This window comes from Syngnathus acus, chromosome 4 (genome assembly GCF_901709675.1).
Source record: "Syngnathus acus chromosome 4, fSynAcu1.2, whole genome shotgun sequence".
Classification (NCBI taxonomy): Eukaryota; Metazoa; Chordata; class Actinopteri; order Syngnathiformes; family Syngnathidae; genus Syngnathus; species Syngnathus acus.
Window position 1 is genome coordinate 8,800,745 of NC_051090.1, and position 21,200 is coordinate 8,821,944.

At 39.8% G+C, this 21,200-nt stretch overlaps 2 protein-coding genes across 4 annotated transcripts in view; one reads left to right on the forward strand and one right to left on the reverse strand.

Annotated features, from left to right (window-relative positions):
* Positions 1–13,051, forward strand: part of nr5a2 (nuclear receptor subfamily 5, group A, member 2) — a 67,646-nt gene extending 54,595 nt beyond the window's left edge. For both annotated transcript variants that reach the window (XM_037249628.1, XM_037249627.1), the window contains one exon: positions 11,419–13,051. In XM_037249628.1, the coding sequence (XP_037105523.1) occupies positions 11,419–11,666 (248 nt within the window). In that variant the 3' untranslated portion in view covers positions 11,667–13,051. The remainder of the gene's footprint in view (positions 1–11,418) is intronic.
* LOC119121743 (adhesion G-protein coupled receptor D2) overlaps positions 12,971–21,200 on the reverse strand; it is a 56,792-nt gene continuing 48,562 nt past the window's right edge. For both annotated transcript variants that reach the window (XM_037249626.1, XM_037249625.1), the window contains exon 24: positions 12,971–13,947. In XM_037249626.1, the coding sequence (XP_037105521.1) occupies positions 13,831–13,947 (117 nt within the window). In that variant the 3' untranslated portion in view covers positions 12,971–13,830. The remainder of the gene's footprint in view (positions 13,948–21,200) is intronic.

Here is a 21,200-nt window from a genome sequence, read left to right on the forward strand (position 1 = left end):
TATTCATTCATATTCAGCTGTACCAATGTATTACCATTGCATTTGATCATGTTTAAAAGCTACTCTTAGTGTTTTATAGATAACACTAAGGGAAAAGGGTTCTTTTATCTCACTGTGAGGCAATCAGAGTCCATCTAGGACACTCAAGTTACTAGTAACCTACATTAACTCAGATTTTCAATCATATTTCAGTCTCTAGTATCCATCCATCCATCCATCCATCCATCCATCCATCCATCCATCCATCCATCCATCCATGCATGCATGCATGCATGCAAGCATCCATGCATGCATGCCGGTGGGACATACCCGGAACACCTCCCCAGGGAGGCGTCCAGGAGGCATCCTAATGAGATGCCCGAGCCACTTCATCTTGCTCCTCTCAACGTGGAGGAGCAGTGGCTGTTCTCCAAGCCTCTCCCGGATGACCAAGCTTCTCACCCTATCTTTAAGGGAGAGCCCGGACACTCTGTGGAGGAAACTCATGTCGGCCGCTTGTATCCGGGATCTTGTTCTTTCGGTCACGAAACCATAGCTCGTGACCATAGGTGAGGGTAGGAGCGTAGATCGACCGGTAAATTGAGAGCTTTGTCTTTTGGCTCAGCTCTCTCTTCAACACGACAGACCGGTACAGAGTCCGCATTACAGCCGACGCTGCATTGATCCGCGTGTCGATCTCACGCTCCATCCTGCCCTCGCTCGTAAACAAGACCCCAAGATACTTGAACTCCTCCACTTGGGGCAGGATCTCATTCCTGATCCGGAGAGGGCATTCCACCCTTTTCCGACTGAGAACCATGGACTCAGATTTGGAGGTGCTGACCCTCATCCCGACTGCTTCACACTCGGCTGCGAACCGCTCTACTGAGAATTGGAGGTCACGGCTTGAAGAAGCAAATAGCACCACGTTGTCTGCAAAAAGCAGAGATGCAATGCTGAGGTTCCCAAACCGCAAACCCTCAACGCCTTAACTGCGCCTAGAAATTCTGTCCATAAAAGGTATGAACAGAATCGGTGACAAAGGGCAGCCTTGGCGGAGTCCAACCATCACTGGAAACTAATCTGACTTACTGCCGGAAATGCTGACCAAACTCTGGCATCGGTGATACAGGGACCGACCGCCCTTATCAGTTGGTTCGGCACGCCGTACTCCCGAAACACCCTCCACAGAACTTCCCGAGGGACACGATCGAATGCCTTCTCCAAGTCCACAAATCACATGTGGACTGGTTGAGTGAACTCCAATGATCCTGCCAAGGTATAGAGTTGGTCCACTGTTCCACGGCCAGGAGGAAAACCACACTGCTCCTCCTGAATCCGAGATCCGACCTTCCGACGGACCCTCCTCTCCAACACCCCTGAATAGACCTTACCAGGGAGGCTGAGGAGTGTGATTCCTCAGTAGTTGGTACACACCCTCCGGTCCCGCTTCTTAAAGAGGGGAACCGCCACCCCAGTCTGCCAATCCAGAAGCACCGTCCCCGACGTCCACGCAATGATGTAAAGGCGTGTCAGCCAGGACAGCCCCACAACATTAAAAAACACAAGTCATATGTATTCAAGTTGGGGTGTAAATATATAAACTTGTACATTTTGCCCCTCATATTTAATGGGTTATTGGTCTGTTAGTTATTCATCGCTCATTTTATTTTATTTTATTTATTATTTATTATTTATGGTTTGTGCCTTCTTGTTTTTGTTTTGTGTCGCCTACTTGTATGTCTCGTCACCGTGGGATGGAGGAAACGGAATTTCGGTTTCTTTGTGTGTCTTGACATATGAAGGGATTGACAATAAAGCTGACTTTGACTTTGAAAAAAAAAAATTCACCTACTACATACTAAATGGAGCTGCTCGGCATGGCAGTCTTGCCAGGCATGTGGCTTGTCAGCCATTGTGTTCTTGTACGATTGAGCACAGTACACAAGCATGTGTTCAAACTATGGTGTTGGCAAGATGGTGGTCAGGTGGCTACTATAATACCACAGTTCCTTTAAACAATGTGGTTACAAGATACCTCTAAGCAGACAGAGAACAGAGGGGCTCTAAGGTTTTGTGATTGCATGCTGTGGTTTGTGTGGATGTGTGTGTGAGTGTTTGTGTGTAACCAGAGACAGTGATTAAATGTTTTAAAGTGCAGATGGTCCAACAGGTGCCGTGGCTCACTGGCCGTAGTTCTCCTATCCCCGCTCTCTTGCCGTTGCCCCCTACAACCCATCACAGCTCCTTATTGGTCTTTTCTTATCCTGGATATTTTTAGCAACAAAGCTACATGACTCTACTGTCTGCACACACACACACACAAACACATCCGCTTTAGCTCTCCTATTGACTTATTTTGAAAATAAAAGCAGTCCAATGCGCAGCTGCAAACAACTGTTGAATAATTCATACAGAATCAAATAATTTCAAATCTAGCTCAAATAATAGATGTAATATAAAGTAAAGTTGAGCGACAATGATGAGCAGTGCCTTAATGCCACCCGCCACTGATACGATACATATTACACGGCATGCCAGTAAATTCAAACATAACGTTCCACAATGACAACTGACAAACATAGAACAACTCAATAAAAATCCTAACTGGAAACTTTCTTCTTGTCTTCCTAAATGATTGAAGATTAACTATGGGACAGAGTCAGTGACCTCTTTAGTAGGTATGCAGGTAGAACTGCCACCTAGAAATGCATTGTCATTGACTAACACAATTTATTCCCTTTTTTTTTTTAATGAAACTGTTTTTGTTTGTAATAATTGAGTGAGTTCAAATACAGGGTCATGGGTGATATTGAGGGGAAAAAATATCCTAAACTCATAATTCAGGAGATAGCAATGTTCAGATTGTACTATCACAGCAAAACAATTTGAATGGGAGCCGAATAAAATTCTGACTTGTGTCCTGTACATATAGAATCTTTGTGGAGGACGGACGAACGATGAGAGCATAAAAAAAGCATTACTGTATTTTCTGCACTATAAGGCGCACCTTCAATGAATGGCCCATTTTAAGACTTTGTCCATATATAAGGCACACCGGATTATAAGCCACACCTTCAATGAATGGCCCATTTTAAAACTTTGTCCATATATAAGATATATACATTTGGCCCGCAGGCCGGACTTTGGACACGCCTGCTGTAGTGGCTCAATATTGCTCCATATATAAGGCGCACCTGATTATAAGGCGCACTGTCGGCTTTTGAGAAAATTTGAGGTTTTTAGGTGCGCCTTATAGTGCGGAAAATACGGTACTTGGATCTCATGCAAATATTTGAGCAGAACCGAGATGAGGAATAAGCGATATCTGATTGAACGCATATAGTACATAAGTGCTTTGAATCTCATTATGGTGCAGCTGTGGGTAATGATGTGGTCAGCAAATTGTTTTGGGCTTTTTGTTCATCAGTCGTCTGACAATTTATCTGATTTAAACTTTCTAGTCTTACATTTTTGAGTCCACTATGGGAAAAAAAATTCAGTTTTACTTTTGCAACTAAAGATCCAAAGAGCAAGTACGCATACTTTTAAGCTATAGAAAGTGGTGTGCAAGCATGTCATCACACATGAATAGTAGGGTGACAGGATTGGAAGGGCCGCCGTCGTATAGCAATTTGCACTTAAGTTGACTCCACTTGTCATGTGACAGGGGACCAAAATCACACAGAGAGCAAAGAAGTTGAAAGGAGTGTGGAAAATATGGTCACACTCTCTTTAGTCAGCACTACCCACTGCTTTCCATCATCAAGAGAGAATGACGGGCAAAGAGAGAAAGTGGTCGTGAAACGAGAGAGGGGGAGCAAGGAGAGAGAGAGAGAGAGAGAGAGAGAGAAAGAGCAAGGGGGTGGGGTGCTATGGATTAACTGTCCTTCATGCCGAAAATATACATCCCCAGGCACTTGCCGTTGAATTATTAATTCAAATTTGTCAGAAAAAGAATAAGAGGCGTCTATTGACGGGGAGACGGGCCCTTTAATGAGACCATTAAAGGGGAGGCTTCCCACAACAGGCACCTTACTGACTGCTGCAGGAGTTTTGGGGGCGATGGGGGGGGATTGTGGGCGAAGTACTTGACCCCCCAATGATTTTCTGTCACTTTATCATAAACAAGAAAGGTTGACTTGCCCCTCCACTCGGCAAGCCCTCCCACAGCTACTAAACAAACCCCGTGTATAATTAGCCAAGGGGCGCAAAAGTGCACTGAATGTAAACAAGGTTATAGAGAGCACGACAATATCATCTGCCACTATATTGGTGTAGGTGAAAAGAATTTCACTACACTTGAGGTAAATCTAATGTTTTTGTTTCATCCAAATGAGGCGTTCCATGTAAAGTTGATGACCTCATTGTCCTGTCATGAACTAACAGCATTTGCACCTAACTGTCTTTTAGAGGATTAGTATAGTTGCAATAATATTAGCAAGGTGAGTTAGAAGGGTCCCTTGACGGGGGGAGGGTGAAGAATGTGAGGAGGGGGAAAAGGATAACGACCTCAATGAGCAAGTGGCTTCCTTGCTGATTCGTGAGTCTTGAGTGTACCTTGGGCAAATTGATTTTCATTATCCTGAGACAATGTAATATTTTCTTTGAACTCAATTCAGAGTTTTAATTAAACCTCAGATACATGTTTTTTGAACATGGGAGAAAGCCAGAGTACCTGGAAGAACATGCTAATGAGGTAAAGACCAGAACTGAGACTCGAACCAGGAACTTTAAAACCGCGAGTCAGACGTGCACACTGCTCACCCACCTGGCGGCCAATTTTGGAATCATACGAAACAGAAAATCAGCAATGAAATAAATGTTGAAATAATGCATCCTTTTCAGACTGCTAGCTCCCAGGTGAATCCATCTGTTGTAGAAAAGCTAAGACAGGAGCATCTGATCCAGCAAGTAAATTCACTTCAGGACAAATCCCCATGCACCTTGCAGCCAGCATAGACAATGAGGAAGCTCTTCTCTCTCGCTTTCTTCTGCACAGAGCGCCTTCTCTCTTGTTTATTTTATCACACCTCAGGCACTTTTGCCTCTATTCCATCTCTTGACCCCTCTCAATTGCCCACCGACCTGTCCTTGGGCGACAGAACAGAACAGACTGCTACCTGTTAAGAGCAACAGCAATGTTGTCAGCCAAGCTGTAGCTTTAACCTAATACGTATATCCCCAACTGGACTTGACTCAGCTCTCATTCAAAGCTTCATGACAACACATCTCTTGACTGGTTAACGGGACTTTTTGATGGCTGGATAGACAAATTGAGCCTTCATATTTGATTTTGACATGCTGACAAATGCACGTACCCTTTAATGGTGAGAGAGAAAGGAAGTGTGAGACGTTTGTAATTATTTATTGCTCATGCGGAGGATCGTCAGCCCCTGGACAATGGGCTGGATATTAGCTGGAGGGCATGTGCCTACAGTACATTACTGTAAACCAGGACAATGAGAGAATCACAGCAGAGGATAGCTTGTGTTCAGAGCTTAATGAGGCTTTTTCTTGAATGTATAAGAAGTCCGAGTGTGATATTTGTCAGCTTCTTACAGCCTATTAAATATAGATGTGGGCTTTCAAGGGCACTTGTGGCTGTTTGTCAGTTTTCCCAAACAGACGCCACTGAAAACGCACAATATTCATCTTTAAAAGACTCAAAAGGTGAGATTAAGGAGTATTTCCTGGTTACTCCAAGAAAACTGCATCTTATTCAAGACCAAATTATGATACGGTATTTAACTTTAACTTTTTTAATTTATCAAGCCATGTTCCTCTTCCATATTTTTGTGTCACTATTAGAGGGGAATTAAATTGTCCATCTATTTTCCAGTGATCTGAGGCCTACCCCGGCTGACTTAGAGTGAAAGGACTCCCTGGACTGGTTGCCAGTCAATCTCAGGGCACTTAGACACATTCACATTGTCACTGAGTGAGGTGAACACTTAGACCTACTACACAAATGCATTTTGATGTCAGCCATTATGGTGTTACTCGGAGCACTCAGTTTTTAGTAGTAGTACATTTTTGACCATTCCTGATGATTTATCATTCGCCAATTCTTAATTGAGCGCTCCGAATTTAATTGATAAGTGTCTATTTCATTATAAACATCAACATTCAGTTGCTTAGAGCTCAATGAGATGATTCAATCTCTTCCCGTGTACTGAGCATGTCTGTGTATCCCATTAGTCTCCAGTGCACTGACTCTGACAGAAACCCAATTAATTGTTAAGAACCGCACACAGCACCACCCCTGGTTTTTATGCGGTTGAAAAGGAATTCCCCAAAAGGGACTCGGAGGAAAACAAGTGTGCTGAGTTCTCCAGGGTGCAACGCGTTTGCCGGCGAGCATAAATAGAAAAGATCTTTAATGGCCTAATGGCGCAGCGCAATCTCCTGCTAAGGAAAGGTGCATGTTCATGTGAGGGGAATGTTGTCCAACTCTGTGTGCGTGTGTGTGTGTGTGCGTGCGTGTATGGGGTTGGTCTCACAAGTTTATGGTAGTGTGAGTGTCAAGCTGGGGGTGAAGGATGCTGTGATATCCTACCACAATCTCAACTAATGGATCAGGGCACTGTACCATAACTCAGTGAGCTACTTAAGCGATGACATCAACCATGCGGCTGTTGCCCCTTGTCCCATGAGTTTATTTGCTTTGATTGCCCCTGCTGCTCTATTTGTTAGCGCCACATGTACAAACACACAGATGCAGACGTGAATGAAAACACACCACTACGTGTCACCAAATGTAGCTGCACAGTCCTGACTTGGTCCCTTTAACCTACTCAGAATCAACGGTCATCAGGTTCTCGTTTGTTCCCGCCCTCTTTTCTGATTGGAGCCAAACTGCTCGATGGATTAATAATGAATAAAGTAGCTCAGGACATTGCTGAGCTGATAACAACACAAGTGGGATGCAATAAAGAGGCCCGGACTCTGGTTCAAGTCCTCTTGAAAGTGCCGGAGTTGTATAAAAGGTGCTCCAGCTTTGATAGGGTCGTATAAAAGGCCTTTTGGAAGGCCAGCGCCTGATGGCGGAAGTCACTTGTTTGTCTACTGGTTTACTGACAGCGCTTGACTCAATATCTGTTTATGGCCCGCCAGCTTTTATGTGTTGTTTTGAAACCCAGAAGGAAGCAGATGTTGTGACATTTGAAATGAGTGAATCGGCAGCATGTGACACGGACATTTATTGATTTGGGACACTGAAAGTGAAAGAACATTGAGTTATTTTGTCATGTTACCCTGCCAGGTGGATGCTCGTACCGGAAAGTCATGACGGTAAATTGTTGTGATGAAGGAAGAAGTAAAAATTATTGTCTCTGAGAAATTGTGCCAGGCCAAAGTGACCTTATAGTGGCAATCAGTTCATGTGTTGAAAACCAGTATTGTGGAAAGTCTAAACTAGAATTCTACTTCTCATGAATTTGTCTAAAAATATGTGAAGATAACTTGGATGCTTATATTTCAGCGACAATAAAAGTATAACAGTTAAACACTGTCAGATAGAATTTTTTTTTAAAAAAAGTTACACATTGTGGAATTAAAATAATTCTTAAAGTGATGTCAATAGTCCAGAATGTTAACATATTATCTACAACATTGCCTTAAGATTTCTAATGGTCTTAACGATTGATTTTCTAATTTCCTTTTTAATCTTAATAGGGATGTCACTATTGACTATTCTTGGAATCGATTATAATCGATTATTCCATCAATTAATGGAATAAAATAATGACATTTTGTTTTTCATTAAAATGTATTACAAAACCGAATTATTCTTTATGAACCAATTGTTGTTTATTTAGTGCTAAAAAAACAATTAAGAGATAAGAGAGAGATAAGATAATCCTTTATTATTCCCTCAATGGGGAAACTCCTATGTTAGCAGCAGTACACTTAACATATACACACACACACGCATGCGGGGAAGGGTGTAAAAGATTTAAAAAAGTAGAAGGTATATATAATTAAAAAATATGGACAGTATATACAAATACACAATACACAATATGCAGTGGAGATAAAAAAAAATATTAGATAAAAAAATAGTGCAAGGGAAGAAAAAAAAAACTGTGCAAAGAAAGCAGGTAAAAGAGCAATATATTGTGAGAGGGATTGATGTACTCTTCTCACCAACCTGTTTGGAATATATTCAGTTACTGGTTTAAATAGTCATTAATTAATTTGATAATCGATTGATTGTCAATTAGTCAATTCATTTTGACAACTCTAAATATTGACATATGTAGTAGACCAGGGGTCCCCAAACCTTTTCCAATGAGGGCCACATAACTTTTCCCTTCTCTGATGGGGGGCCAGGGTCAGTTTCGAACAGAAAAAGTGTGACAATCACTTTATCCCGGAACTGAATGATTCGGTTTTAAAGGCGTCACTGTAAGAGTTTGTGTGTGTTACCTTGGGCAGGTTGGAGAAGAGTGTGTGTGTGTGTGGGGGGGGGGGGGGGGGGGGGGCAGTATAACAGAGTAAAAACACACTCTGGCAGCATGGTAACGTCTAGTATTCAAGTCTAATTAAAAGGCACAGCGGGTTCGGAGAGGAGAATTGTGTGTGTGTCTGTGCTTTTTCATTAGGTCACTGACTTCAGTGTGATCACCCGTCAAATGGAACAATGTATTCTGCGGGACCTCAGGGTTTCCATTTGAGTATTCGGACGCAGCGCTGCGATGAACTGTGGCTGTTTAATGTGTAAAAATTTTTTTTATAATTAGTCCCACTGTGACTGAACGATGAGTTAGAGGAAGAGGGGGGAAGAGAAGTGGCTGAGGTGAAGGGGAGGTAGTGAAGAAAAAGGAGAGCACTTAGCACACTTAATGCTTCGACCTGACTCTGTCTGGAGATTCGTGATCAACTGTTTGCTTTTTGATTTGTGTTTTTTTATTCTCTCTCTCACTCATTATGTAAATATAATTTATTTTGACCACATAAAAAATGGAGGGTTTGTTCTTTAATAATTTTTTTTTGATTCATTACATTTGCAAATTATAGACAAAAAGCAAGCCCCTCATATGGAGACCCTCATTCATTATTTTTTCAAAAGGACTACTGATAATTAGCAATTAAAATGTGGCCCTTTTGCCTCAATTTCGCCCTAATCAGCTTGACAGAGAGACATACGTAACTCTTCGTAGTAAATCCCTCCCCCAACTATCTATGCACACATACACGCACACACGCTGCCCGTCTCATCTTAGTTATCATGTTGCCATGTTGCTGCAGTAGCTCAGTGTTTTTTCTCGCTAATTGGTTTTCTCGCTTACTGGTTCTATCACACTAAACAAATACTATGGCAGTCATGCAATGACCATCAGATAGCAATTTATAAAAGACACAAACATTGTTTTGGGAATATGAAACTAAATGAACTTGAAATGCTTGGAGGTGGCAAAATCCCTTTCAATTTCAACTGTTTTGTGCCTAGATTTTAGAAGGTCATGTGACATCCTCCAGGGTGAGGTAGTTGCATTTTGTGTAATTATAAGATCTCATGTCAGAGGGCTGAAGGGTTAGGGTTTTAAATTTTTCGCATTTGCCCGACAAATACTGTGTATTAATCAATTATCAAAGGATCGAGCTAGAGCTAGCTATTTTGTAAATTTATTTTATGCCTCCTGCATGGCTGGAGCAGATTTGGAGTCTCCTGTCTCTTCCAGTGTGTACAAAGCAATGTCCATAAAGGCATGGTTGGATAAAAACACCCCAGGGATGAATTGAACAGAGATTGTGAGCCAGGTTCTCTTTGGGGTCCAACATTTGTAACCTCTGACCTCACACATGTTCTTTTAGACAAACGGACAACAGTTTCCACAGACACACTCCAAATATAGATCATCATTTCAGATCTGAAAAAAGAAAGTCAGCCTTTTATCTCATTTTATAGCAAATCAGTAACTTTTTTTCATGCATCATTGCAAATGTTTTATTTTTCTATTCCACATTGACCTGCACATAACATCCCTGCGCAACACTCGTGCCTGTAGTGAACGTATAAGTCCTCATTAGAGCTTGGCATCAGCACCGATGCTGTTTCAGAAGTGTGGCCGCTAGTCACACAGCTGAGTGACAGCAGGAAAAAGCATGTCGTGTATGTTTGGAGTCCCTCTTTGTCACCCCCTCCTACCGCCCCACACACGCACAGCCCTTTCCTGTCCTCGTCTTGGCCTTATTTAGCCCCTCGCCGTGTCACACAGAGGTCACGGTGAGCATGCACACAATGCACACCAGCTCACACATGCAACAAAAGCACCGACACACATGCATACAGATTGCAATAGCATGGTAGAGTGCATCATAGATGGAAATGCCTTGAGGGAACTGCTTCTCATACTCTAGATCTCATTAGCTGGTGATTTATCTCTCCCTCCTCCCTGCTAATGCTCTGAGTCGTGTAGGTGTGTTAGCGAGTAATACAATGCTAGTGAGGGAGAAAGTGTATTTCCAAGGCTTAGCGTCTAATCATATATATGTCTGGGAATTAAGAGAGATCAAGTGAATGCAAAGGGATGTCAGTAAGTGCGCATATACGTGCATTTATTCCATGGTTGCACATGTGTGTGTGTCTGGAGGTGTCAACGAGAAACAGGCACACTGTTGTTCTCCATTAGCCTGTATAAGCACATCCAACCTGAGGTCAAATATATTAATAAAGGATCTCGCACACACACGCACACCCACACACAGACACGGGATAGTCGCTTTGCCATCTCATTAAAAATTCTTCAGCCCTGCACTTCGTGATCATGACAAATACACACCGCTGTAGTCCACCATTATCCATTTAGCACATTTTCCACTTGTCTTGCAATAATCTGTAGGAGCCCCAGTGAGCTTATTATTGTTATTTCCAAGGAAAATTGCTTGTGGCAGCACACACAGGTAGGATTTGGGGGGTTAAAGTTTGAATTTGCATCAGGAACCAACAATGAAGGCAAGAATCTACAACAAAAACACTAGCACTCTTGTTGCACTCTGCAAATGTTCACTTCTTAGGGAAGTCACTTATTTATTATGACATTGTTTTGATATGACAAAAAAGGATGGCTGTAAGTCTGCCCTACATAATTTATTGACTCAAGGGAATTGATTCTCAGGAGAACCTTTTTTTTCTCCCCATCCCTTTTTTTAATGCCTTCACCTGATTCCTTCAACACGGTAGTCCCAAGAGATAGCTTTGAGCAAAATAAAGGGAAGTAGCCTGTTTTGTCATACAACCAAACAATTCAACAAATGAGGTTACGGGTGACTCATTTTTGGCTTTGCATTATCGTCATAATGCCATGCTAAACAGAGATGTCGTTTGAGAACCATCAAACATTAATTGTTGCATTTAGTAGGACATGGTGGGAATGGTCATGTGGTTAATGAAAAATTTTGTGACTCTGATGTTGTCTTTTTTTACTTGTGTAGATGTGAAGAATCTGGAGAACTTCCACCTGGTAGAGAGCGTTCAGGAGCAGGTGAACGCGGCGCTGTTGGACTACGTCATGTGTAACTACCCGCAGCAAACAGACAAGTTTGGTCAGCTGCTCCTGCGGCTGCCAGAGATTCGAGCCATCAGCCTGCAGGCCGAAGAATACCTTTACTACAAACACCTGAATGGCGACGTGCCCTGCAACAATCTGCTCATTGAAATGCTCCATGCCAAGAGAGCTTAAGAGGGAACATCTGCTGGACCTCATGAGGAATGAGGCTCCAGCCCAAAGTCTCCTGTTTTTATTTAAATCCACCTCAGCCCTGTGTTGATTTTGTAAAGGACGGAAAGCTGTGTAAAAACTCGTGAAATCTGCACAAACTGAGCGTGCACACGTAGGAACAAGAGGAAAGAAGTGTAGTCACGCAGGACACCAAGAGGAACACTTGAACTTAACAAAGACTCAATGTTTATAACACCAGTGACTAAGAAAGACCGTTGTATAGGATGCGGACTTGTGTTTAAATGCTTCTTTTAGCTCTGGTTGGTACTGTACAGACAAGCATTCATGTGGTCGACCAAAGCGGACTCCTTACCTGCGATCACTGAACTCATGGATACAGCAGCGGCAGCTTGACCTGACCAAAAAATGTGAGAAATGACTGTTAAGGTAAGAAAGAAATGTCCCTCCATGATCAAAACAGTACTACTCCAGTAAGAGAAATAATTTGGTGGGTGTCCTTATTTCACCCCTTTCAGTCATTCTATGTACTTCAGAGGGTCAAATGTTAAATACATATAGTTATTAATATCAGCAAAAACAATAGCATATTGACATTTTTCCTGCAAAAACACACTTAATTTTACAATTTTATTAAACAAAAAATAATGGAACAAAACAAACTGTGGTTTTGGATGTGGTTCTAGCCAGCCTTCGCCCAGAAAGACCAAAGCTTGCTGCAGATGAAGGAAATTACACAAAACCTTTATAATCAGTATTATTTAAAATAAAATGCAAAAAAAAAAAACTGAAAAAAAATATTGTGATGTCACAGTTATGTGAGTCATGCCTTATTTCATTACCATGCTAGCTAACTGTGCAGATGTGAATGAAAATATGTACAAATATATATAAATAAAGTATTAATGTTGTAAAATTAACACACAAAAAAAGAATAATTACAGGTGTTTACATTCATGTGGTAATAAGGGAGACAAATGTGATGATGCATTAATTGCAAAGCAATGATTTCCTAAAAAGATGACATCGTTGACATTGAAAATAGTTGCTTTCTTTCTTGTTGTTGTGTGTGTACAGTGCTTTAATTTTAGTTTTAATCAGTACTTAAATTATGTCGTGAGACACTAAAATCATTAAGGAATCACACATAAAATATTCATTTGTGTCTGCTGGCATTCAAACATCTCTGTCTCTTAAGTATTGCTGTATAGGTTTCAGTTTCTTGTTCCACTTTTTTGTACAACTTTTATTCATTATTTAGAGTGCTTTACCTTTTTGATGTACAGAATGTCACTGGTTACACTTAATAATGAAGATAATTTATTGCGTCTTTTGGGTTCCATCTTTGTGTTACATGACGTGAGGTTTCGGCGCCACAATAAATTTGTCTACAGTCGAATGTTCTTGTTTTGTTTTTACAAACTGGGAACCAAAGAAGCAATTTTACATGCACAATACACTGATCTGAATGTTCAATAACTTGAAGAAAACAAAAATGATATATTTTGTGTACCAGACGACGTTGTTTAAATGGTGTTAGTCTTGTACTGTTACAGCAGAATTGGGGAGTAAAAAAAAAAAGGCTGAAGAATTCAGAAGAAATTACTGGCCCCATTCACATACATTGTGAGATGCCAAGTTATCATGTATTAAATTCTTTGTTTTTGAAGTTTGACACTTGACACAATTTTAAAAACACAAGAAAGTGAAACCATTTTATATAATATACACAGATGTGTTGAATATAAAGGGTGTATAGTAACATGAGTGTATAGTAACATGAGAAATAAACATGATAAATAAAGAGCACCGTAAAGATGTTCTAGGACACAAAAGATATATATACGTATGTACGTAAATAACATTATCACACACAAAGGGTTCACAAAGGTGCTCCATTATTTCATTTAAGTGTTAATTTGTCACAGTACAGAACACAGACCACTGACTAAAAAGTGACTTCAGACAAATGTTTAATCCCTGTTGTCATTAGGAAAGGTCAGGAGACGCTAAAAAAAAAAAAAAAAGATGTCTCGCACACACGCACGCACGCACACACACACACACACAAACACACACACGCGCGCACACACACAAACACACACACAAATAAAGATTGATCCTACAATTTCAATATGATGGTCCTCGTTCGAGGAGTCAGGCCCTTCTATGATGAAGTTGAATTTCTTCTAGGTGAGAAGCAAGAGGCAGTAAAGTCGAGCTCCAAGGGAATGTGGAAACTACAATCAGCTGGTGATGCCTCCACTTGTGCAGGAGGGAGGGCCTGTGTGGGAGGAGGTGGGACCATTTATTTGCATTCAAGAATACAGGAGGTCGTTAGTATGAATACTAACAATGTACAGTGTATTGCATAAAATGTTTTTTTAAAGAAACAGAAGAATCAAAAGCATTAAGTTAAAACAGTCAGGAGCTAAAGAAACCAAGTTCATGAATAACACAAACAGAACTTGCCAGCTGATACAAAGATTATGTAAAATGTCCATAATGACTCAGGATAATGGAGGAAAGTTTGAGACTCAAATCCACATTACCTTAAAAATAAACATATTGGCATACATAAAGAAAATCAATGCTGAACTCAGAGAACTACTACTCCTACAATTCCCCTTTTCTGATATATGAAACAATCCGAGTAGCACGTAAATGGTCAAATTAGCTTGGGCATCCATCTATGCGTTTTATACAATGTGTCCAATTCAAGGCCAACTCCAGCCTATACCACCTGACTGAGCAAAATATGTGGTACACTATTATAATTAAAATTTGAAGCTTGGGTCCATGGAGAAAACTTGCAATGACAACTTCACACAGGTAACGATTGGGGCTGAGATTCGGATCCATAACCTGTGACTCTGAAGTGACCTACAGTACAAACCAAGTGACAATATTTGCCATATTTCTTTTTTTCCAGACTGTAGGCTTTCCAGAACGATTTTCCTTCCCCCTCAATAACACAAAAGGATTGAGTGATCAGCTGATAGATATGTTTTCATGCAGCATAATGCATGCCGGCCAGTCAGAGCTGGAAAAGCAGCTAGCTTCACTTTGAGCTTGGCTTGCAGAGCCTGGCCTCTTGGTCCATAAATGCGTTCAACCTGCCTGCCTTCACTCGCTCTGAATTTGTATAAATAATGTATATAAATTTATCCGCACACTCTAACAAGTGCAGCCTCAGGTGAAAATATTCAGAAATGCATGCTGTGTGCGTCCCCGAGGGTGGACATCAGCTCCAGACCGACCGAGTGCAAAGATAACCACATAGTAGATGGCGAGAGAAAAGGGGGGGTAGAAAAAACACATAAATAACTTGCCGAAAGCAACATTACACTCAACATCACTCACTCACGCACACACACACACACACACACACACGCAAACACACACACACTCACACACACACTCACACAAATGTAATACTGTCAATTTCTAAACAGGCTTTCCTTTCCATCACACAAACAGCCCCAAGTTGTGTCTGCCAGTGCTATGTGAAGCTTTTAAACTCTGGAAGCTCGTCACTCATGCTTTGTGAGATGCGCCTGCATGAGTCCTGCATGGCCATGCAGCAGGCTGACACAAATAGCAAATGGGGATACAAGAAGAAGTAAATTCCGCTTGGGAAGTGGATTTCCAGATTGGTTGAGAATCAGATGAGGGAGGATACTTGATTTGGAAAAAAATGTACTACAAAGGTTTAGCTGGATTAGTTTATAGTATAATGTGTGCACAGTAAAAAAATAAAAATAAATAAATAAAATAAATTAGACAAAAATAAAAAAACCTTGCCTTTTGTAATACAAACAATTTTTGCCATAATCTAAAATTATTTGAGGACATAAATACACCCATATATACTGTATTTTCCGGACTATAAATCGCTCCGGAGTATATAAGTTGCACCAACCATAAAATGCATAATAAAGAAGAAAAAGACATATATAAGTCACACCGGAGTATAAGTCGCATTTTTGGGGGCAGTTGATTTGATAAAATCCAACACCAAGAACAGACATGTCATTTTGAAAGGCAATTTCAAATAAAAATAGAATAGGCAACAACAGGCTGAACGGTACGATATGCTAACATTACATAAATACATAAACACGGAACTGAGAACGTGCCTGACGTAACATATTAAGAGTTAGTCAAATAACTATAGCATGAATAACATGCTAACAACTTTATCGAACCATCTGTGTCACTCCAAATCATTAAATCCAACAAAATCTTCATCCTTGGTGTCACTTATAAACAACTCCGCTAACTCCGTAAGTAGAATATGCAGCGCTTCCTCTTCTACGTGGCTTACGTCAGACTCATTGTCAGTTGCAGTTCGTATTATTCCCCTTCCTAGAGCGCCCTCATGCGGATTTGTGTGAAAATAACATATGAAATGATATGTATGAATAATTTCACACATAAGTCGCTCCTGAGTATAAGTTGCACCCCTGGCCAAACTATGACAAAAACTGAGACTTATAGTCCGGAAAATACGGTACCCAAAATCAGACTTAATGTTAGAGAGCACGGGCACAGACTTTTCTGAGTCTTGCAATGAACTACGTATGTCTACTTTTTACACGGTCACATTGGATTTTCGGCTAAACATTGTTATTATTATTATTATTATCATCACTCTCATGGTGAAACTTTTACCATTCAGAGTTGTGTGCATTACTTGCACAAAAAAGTTATTTTTTGTACGTTTTAAAACAATATGAGTTTAAAGTGTGAAAATGTGTTCTTAGCCGTAACTTGAAATTACATTTCACAACTGTAGGAGGGGCTTTGGATTGCTACTTAACAATTGTAACACTAAACAACCTTTATCAAAACGTTCTTATTGATATCAAGACTGTCATTTTAACTGAGTGCGTTATAATAAAGTGCGTTATAATCTTCCTTCATGTTAAAAATGATGACGGCTCACCGAGACTGAAGAGAAACAGCAGACGTCTTCAGTGAGGCAATTAGCCAACTTTAAATTCACTCCAAGCAGCAGTTGTACCTATTGCTTGCCGACCTGATGGACAAAGTTTGCACATGTAAAGATGAAATGAATTGGCATGCATTGTTAACGGAACACTCTCCATTGTTAGTCCAAACCATCACTATGGCATGCTAAACAAACATAGAAAGGTTTGGAAATGTAATGGTTTGAAGGCCGCTGCCGTTTCATTTCAAAGCATGCATTATACATCATTGTGCATAAAGAGGAAGCCTACAGCATTACTATTTTTTTCCCTGATAATTATCCTTTATAAGTAATTAAAAAGAGAGCGATAGAGGCAGAAAGAAAATGCAACTTTCAAGCAGCTGAACCTCGCTGCCAACATTTCATTAATTGCCGATACAATGGGGGGAGCCTTCAATTTAAAAAAAATAAGGAGCACACATTCAGTGCTCATGTTATACTGGCACTTAAATCCGACAGAGCTCATAAAAAAAGGACTCAAGGTTGCATCCAATTGAACGCCTCCAACTACAGCCACTTCAGGAATCCATTTAGCAAGCAGGGGGTTAGAACATCTAATTCAATAGGAGTTGCTTTGTTAAAATGGTTGCACCAATGTCTTTTAAAAACAAACACACATGCACACGCACGCGCAAACACACTTTCAGGCACTCCTCCTTCTGTGTTTGCTTGGCTCCATTGTGGAAAAAAATTAACCCAGCACATACAGAGCGCAGGACACAAAGGCTCAATCTTGCCAGAGCTCAGTTGAGTGGCAAAGATGAATGCTTCACTGCATATAGAATCTTGACCTTTGCCTCGACAGTGTAAATAAAAAAACAAATCCAAACTTGCGAGATCTACAAAGAGGTCTGGACTGTAAGAAAACGCCAACCTGAATTTCACTACACACTACATCATTGATTTCTATAATTCTCCGTAAGTGAACATTCTCCAAAATTAGGCAAACCTATTTCGACACAAATATTTTTTTAAATTACTTGATTATTTCAAAAGTTACTCGTGGAAAATGTCATAGGCTGGACAAGCATTTCTTTCATTGCTTCTCATTTGTAACGAGTGTGGGAAATTGTAAGATGTAATAAAAAAAAAAAAGAAATGTTAAGATGACATTTACTTTGTCATGGAAAAAAATTCTTCTTGCCTCTTCCAAAGAAATTGCCTGTTCATCAGTTTTGTTTAATATTTGTGCACAGGATTGCTTTTCTGTCAATATTTCATTAACATTTACACCAAATGCAATTGGGTAACAATATCCACGCAGTCAAATATTTAGCAGGGATTGAGCTCTATTGTTGGATCTGGATTGTTTGTGTTCATATCAAATGAAAGATAAAAATAAGAATATAATTTAAGAAATGTATAACAAAGAATAAAACCGTTATACTATACATAGTAAGAAAGGTCCATATTAACGGAACCCATTAAATGTATTTAGGTATAGGTGGTCATTGGATCAACAAGAAAAGATCAAAACTAAACTTTTTCAGCTATTTAGTCTTTCTCGTGAGTCACTTTTAATATATATTTTGAGAGTTTACCATAACAAAGGGATAGTTAAAGTTCTCATGACTAAAATAATTACAAAATAATTTAGCTAAAAATACTTGGTGAATTAGTTTTAGTGTTATTAAACATTGTATCATGATTAAGCACATTAGCATTTGGTCAGATACCAAAAACTTGTTTAAAAAAAATCTGAATTGACCTATAATGAAATAACTCAACCTTTTGAAATTTTCTTGTACAATAATACCGGAGGTCAGTGCATGTTCTTTCATACCAAAATGAATGAACACTGTAAAAAAAACAGATTCTTCACAATCAATTGGAGATATGTGATGGCCTCAGATCGCCTCCAATAAAACCAGAACTTTGTAAGTCCCACAGGAGCAAGAACAGCCTTGATCTGTGTGACCTACTGCTGGGGAGCGGTGTAATCAACAGAGAGCCGGACCGTCAGCCATCACATGCATGGCCCTTAGCACTCGCACACATAACATTTATTCACCAGCTATGTTGCTGTAGGTCTAAGGGAAGCGATACACGTCACATTTCTTTGCGTGAGCGCATAGAATAATAGCAAAATGGAAGTCCAAATAATACATGCAAGAAATCACAGTCATGATACAGTTTGTTTATTTATTGTTCATTTATTTAATCTTATTATTAATTCATATTATTAACCTATCTGTTTAATCTAATCAGATCTATTCTCTTCCTCTCTGTTGTTTTTGTGGTGTCCGATGTTATATTGTCTATCTGTTAATTTATGTATTATGTGTCTATCTATCTATCTATCTATCTATCTATCTATCTATCTATCTATCTATCTATCTATCTATCTATCTATCTATCTATCTATCTATCTATCTATCTATCTATCTATCTATCTATCCATCTATCTATCTATCTATCATTTTACTTATCCCATTCAATGAACGGACTACATACATACACGTACATGTGATTGGAAAATTGGTTCAAGGTTGCAATCAGTAGAGCACCGACAAAAGATTAAAACATGAACCAGAATCATTTTTGACCTGAGATATTTCAACTTTTTTTTTTTTTGCACTGACAGAACGGTAATCCTTGGAAATTTAAATAATATGATCTTCTCCTTGTGCCTGGCAGGAAGTGACAGGCCTACATATGTTTCTTTATATGTAAAGTACCTTTGACCTCAGATTGGGTAGGCTGACTATTCCTATTAAATATTTTATTTAATCTTTGATATCTTTTTATTGTGTTTGCAATATCATTTATGTTGGAAATGAGCAGGATGCATTTTTTTCCAATTGAGTTGAACCTAAATTTTGAACAGTCCGCCTTAATTTTGCAAACTTCAGTCGGATAGATGGAAGAAAGCTCAAAATCATATTGTTACTCGTCTATCTAATTTTATTCGACAATGAGTCAATAAAGAAAATAATAATGAAGGAAAGATTATATGCTTCTTTTTTGGACATCATCAATGAACCAATGATTTTTAATAGATTGGTGATGACTATCAGCTAAAATACTAATAAAGAAAAGCAAAATTTCACAATACAATATAAAAAAATATGTATGATATAGTATTGTATTGTGGTGCGCTACATACAAAAATATACTTGAATGGAGCTTTCATCCTTCCTTTATTCCATTGCTACTTTTAGTTCCCCTGCTGTCTTTCGGAACACCAAGTCCAACTGCTGGCAGCCCTTCACAGGCCAACAGCTGCTCCTAAACCTTCATTGTGAATATTTAGTCTGCCACACCTCTCATGGGACAACAACACTTTCTGCAAGTGACTGAGGACTCTACAGAGGAACGGTCCATTTCCAAAGTCAGCTACAAACATTGTAACATCAGAGACTTTAGCATGGCTATGAAAAACATGAGCTTGGACCAATGGGAATATTTGCTGGTAACATCCCTTCAGCATGTTTGGGTCAATCATTAGGTCATACACAAGGACCTTGGGATCTTTGAGTCACCTGGATTTTCACTTTTGAGAATCTGGTTAAGATAAACCTAGTCTTGCTGTGATTCAAATATAACTCATTTAGACTGAATTTCAACCATATCAATTATGAATCACTAATATTTTTAAAATGCTGTTCAGTTTATACCTTCATGAAAAGTGCTTTTTAACTTACCTATACTGGATTTCACCAGATCAAACATTATCTACACAAGTTTCAAATAAAATGATGATGATTGTGATGATGCAAATTACCGTATTTTCCGCACTATAAAGCGCACCGGATTATAAGGCGCACCTTCAATGAATGGCCCATTTTAAAACTTTGTCCTTATATAAGGCGCACCGGATTATAAGGTGCACCTTCAATGAATGGCCCATTTTAAAACTTTGTCCATATATAATATATAAACATTTGGCCCGCGGGCCGGACTTTGGACACGCCTGCTGTAGTGGCTCAATATTGGTCCAAATATAAGGCGCACCTGATTATAAGGCGCATTGTCGGCTTTTGAGAAAATTGGAGGTTTTTAGGTGCGCCTTATAGTGCGGAAAATACGGTACGCACAAATGTAAAAACATCTCCCCAAAGACAAACTATGATGTGAAAACACGTTTGTCAATCCAATGCCTGATGCGAGATAGAAAGTAGGAAAGAAAATCCATTTACGGAGCTCATGTTGGTGCTCAACAAGCCTTTTCACTGGGAGTGAGTACAAGAGAGTGCCTAACAAGCTGCAGACGGGATATTAGGTGAGGTACATGAAGGAAAGAGGCTGTGGGATGCGAGAGCATGGACACGGAGGTACTGCACATCAGTTTAATCAATACCAGCCAAAGATGGATGAGTATAGAGCAACAGACAGCAGGTAGCTAACACGCTGTTTATAGGCATGGGTATAACATCTCAACACAAACCTGTCCAGGTCATAGCCAATTTGTCTGGCTGTTATGAATTACACAGAGGGAAGAACTGTATTGGAATGACAGGTGGCTTCTCGTCTATCCAGCGTGTCCTGAGTCGTCCCTCCTGGGACAATGCCTCACCAAGGAGTTGTCCAGAAGGCATCCTAAC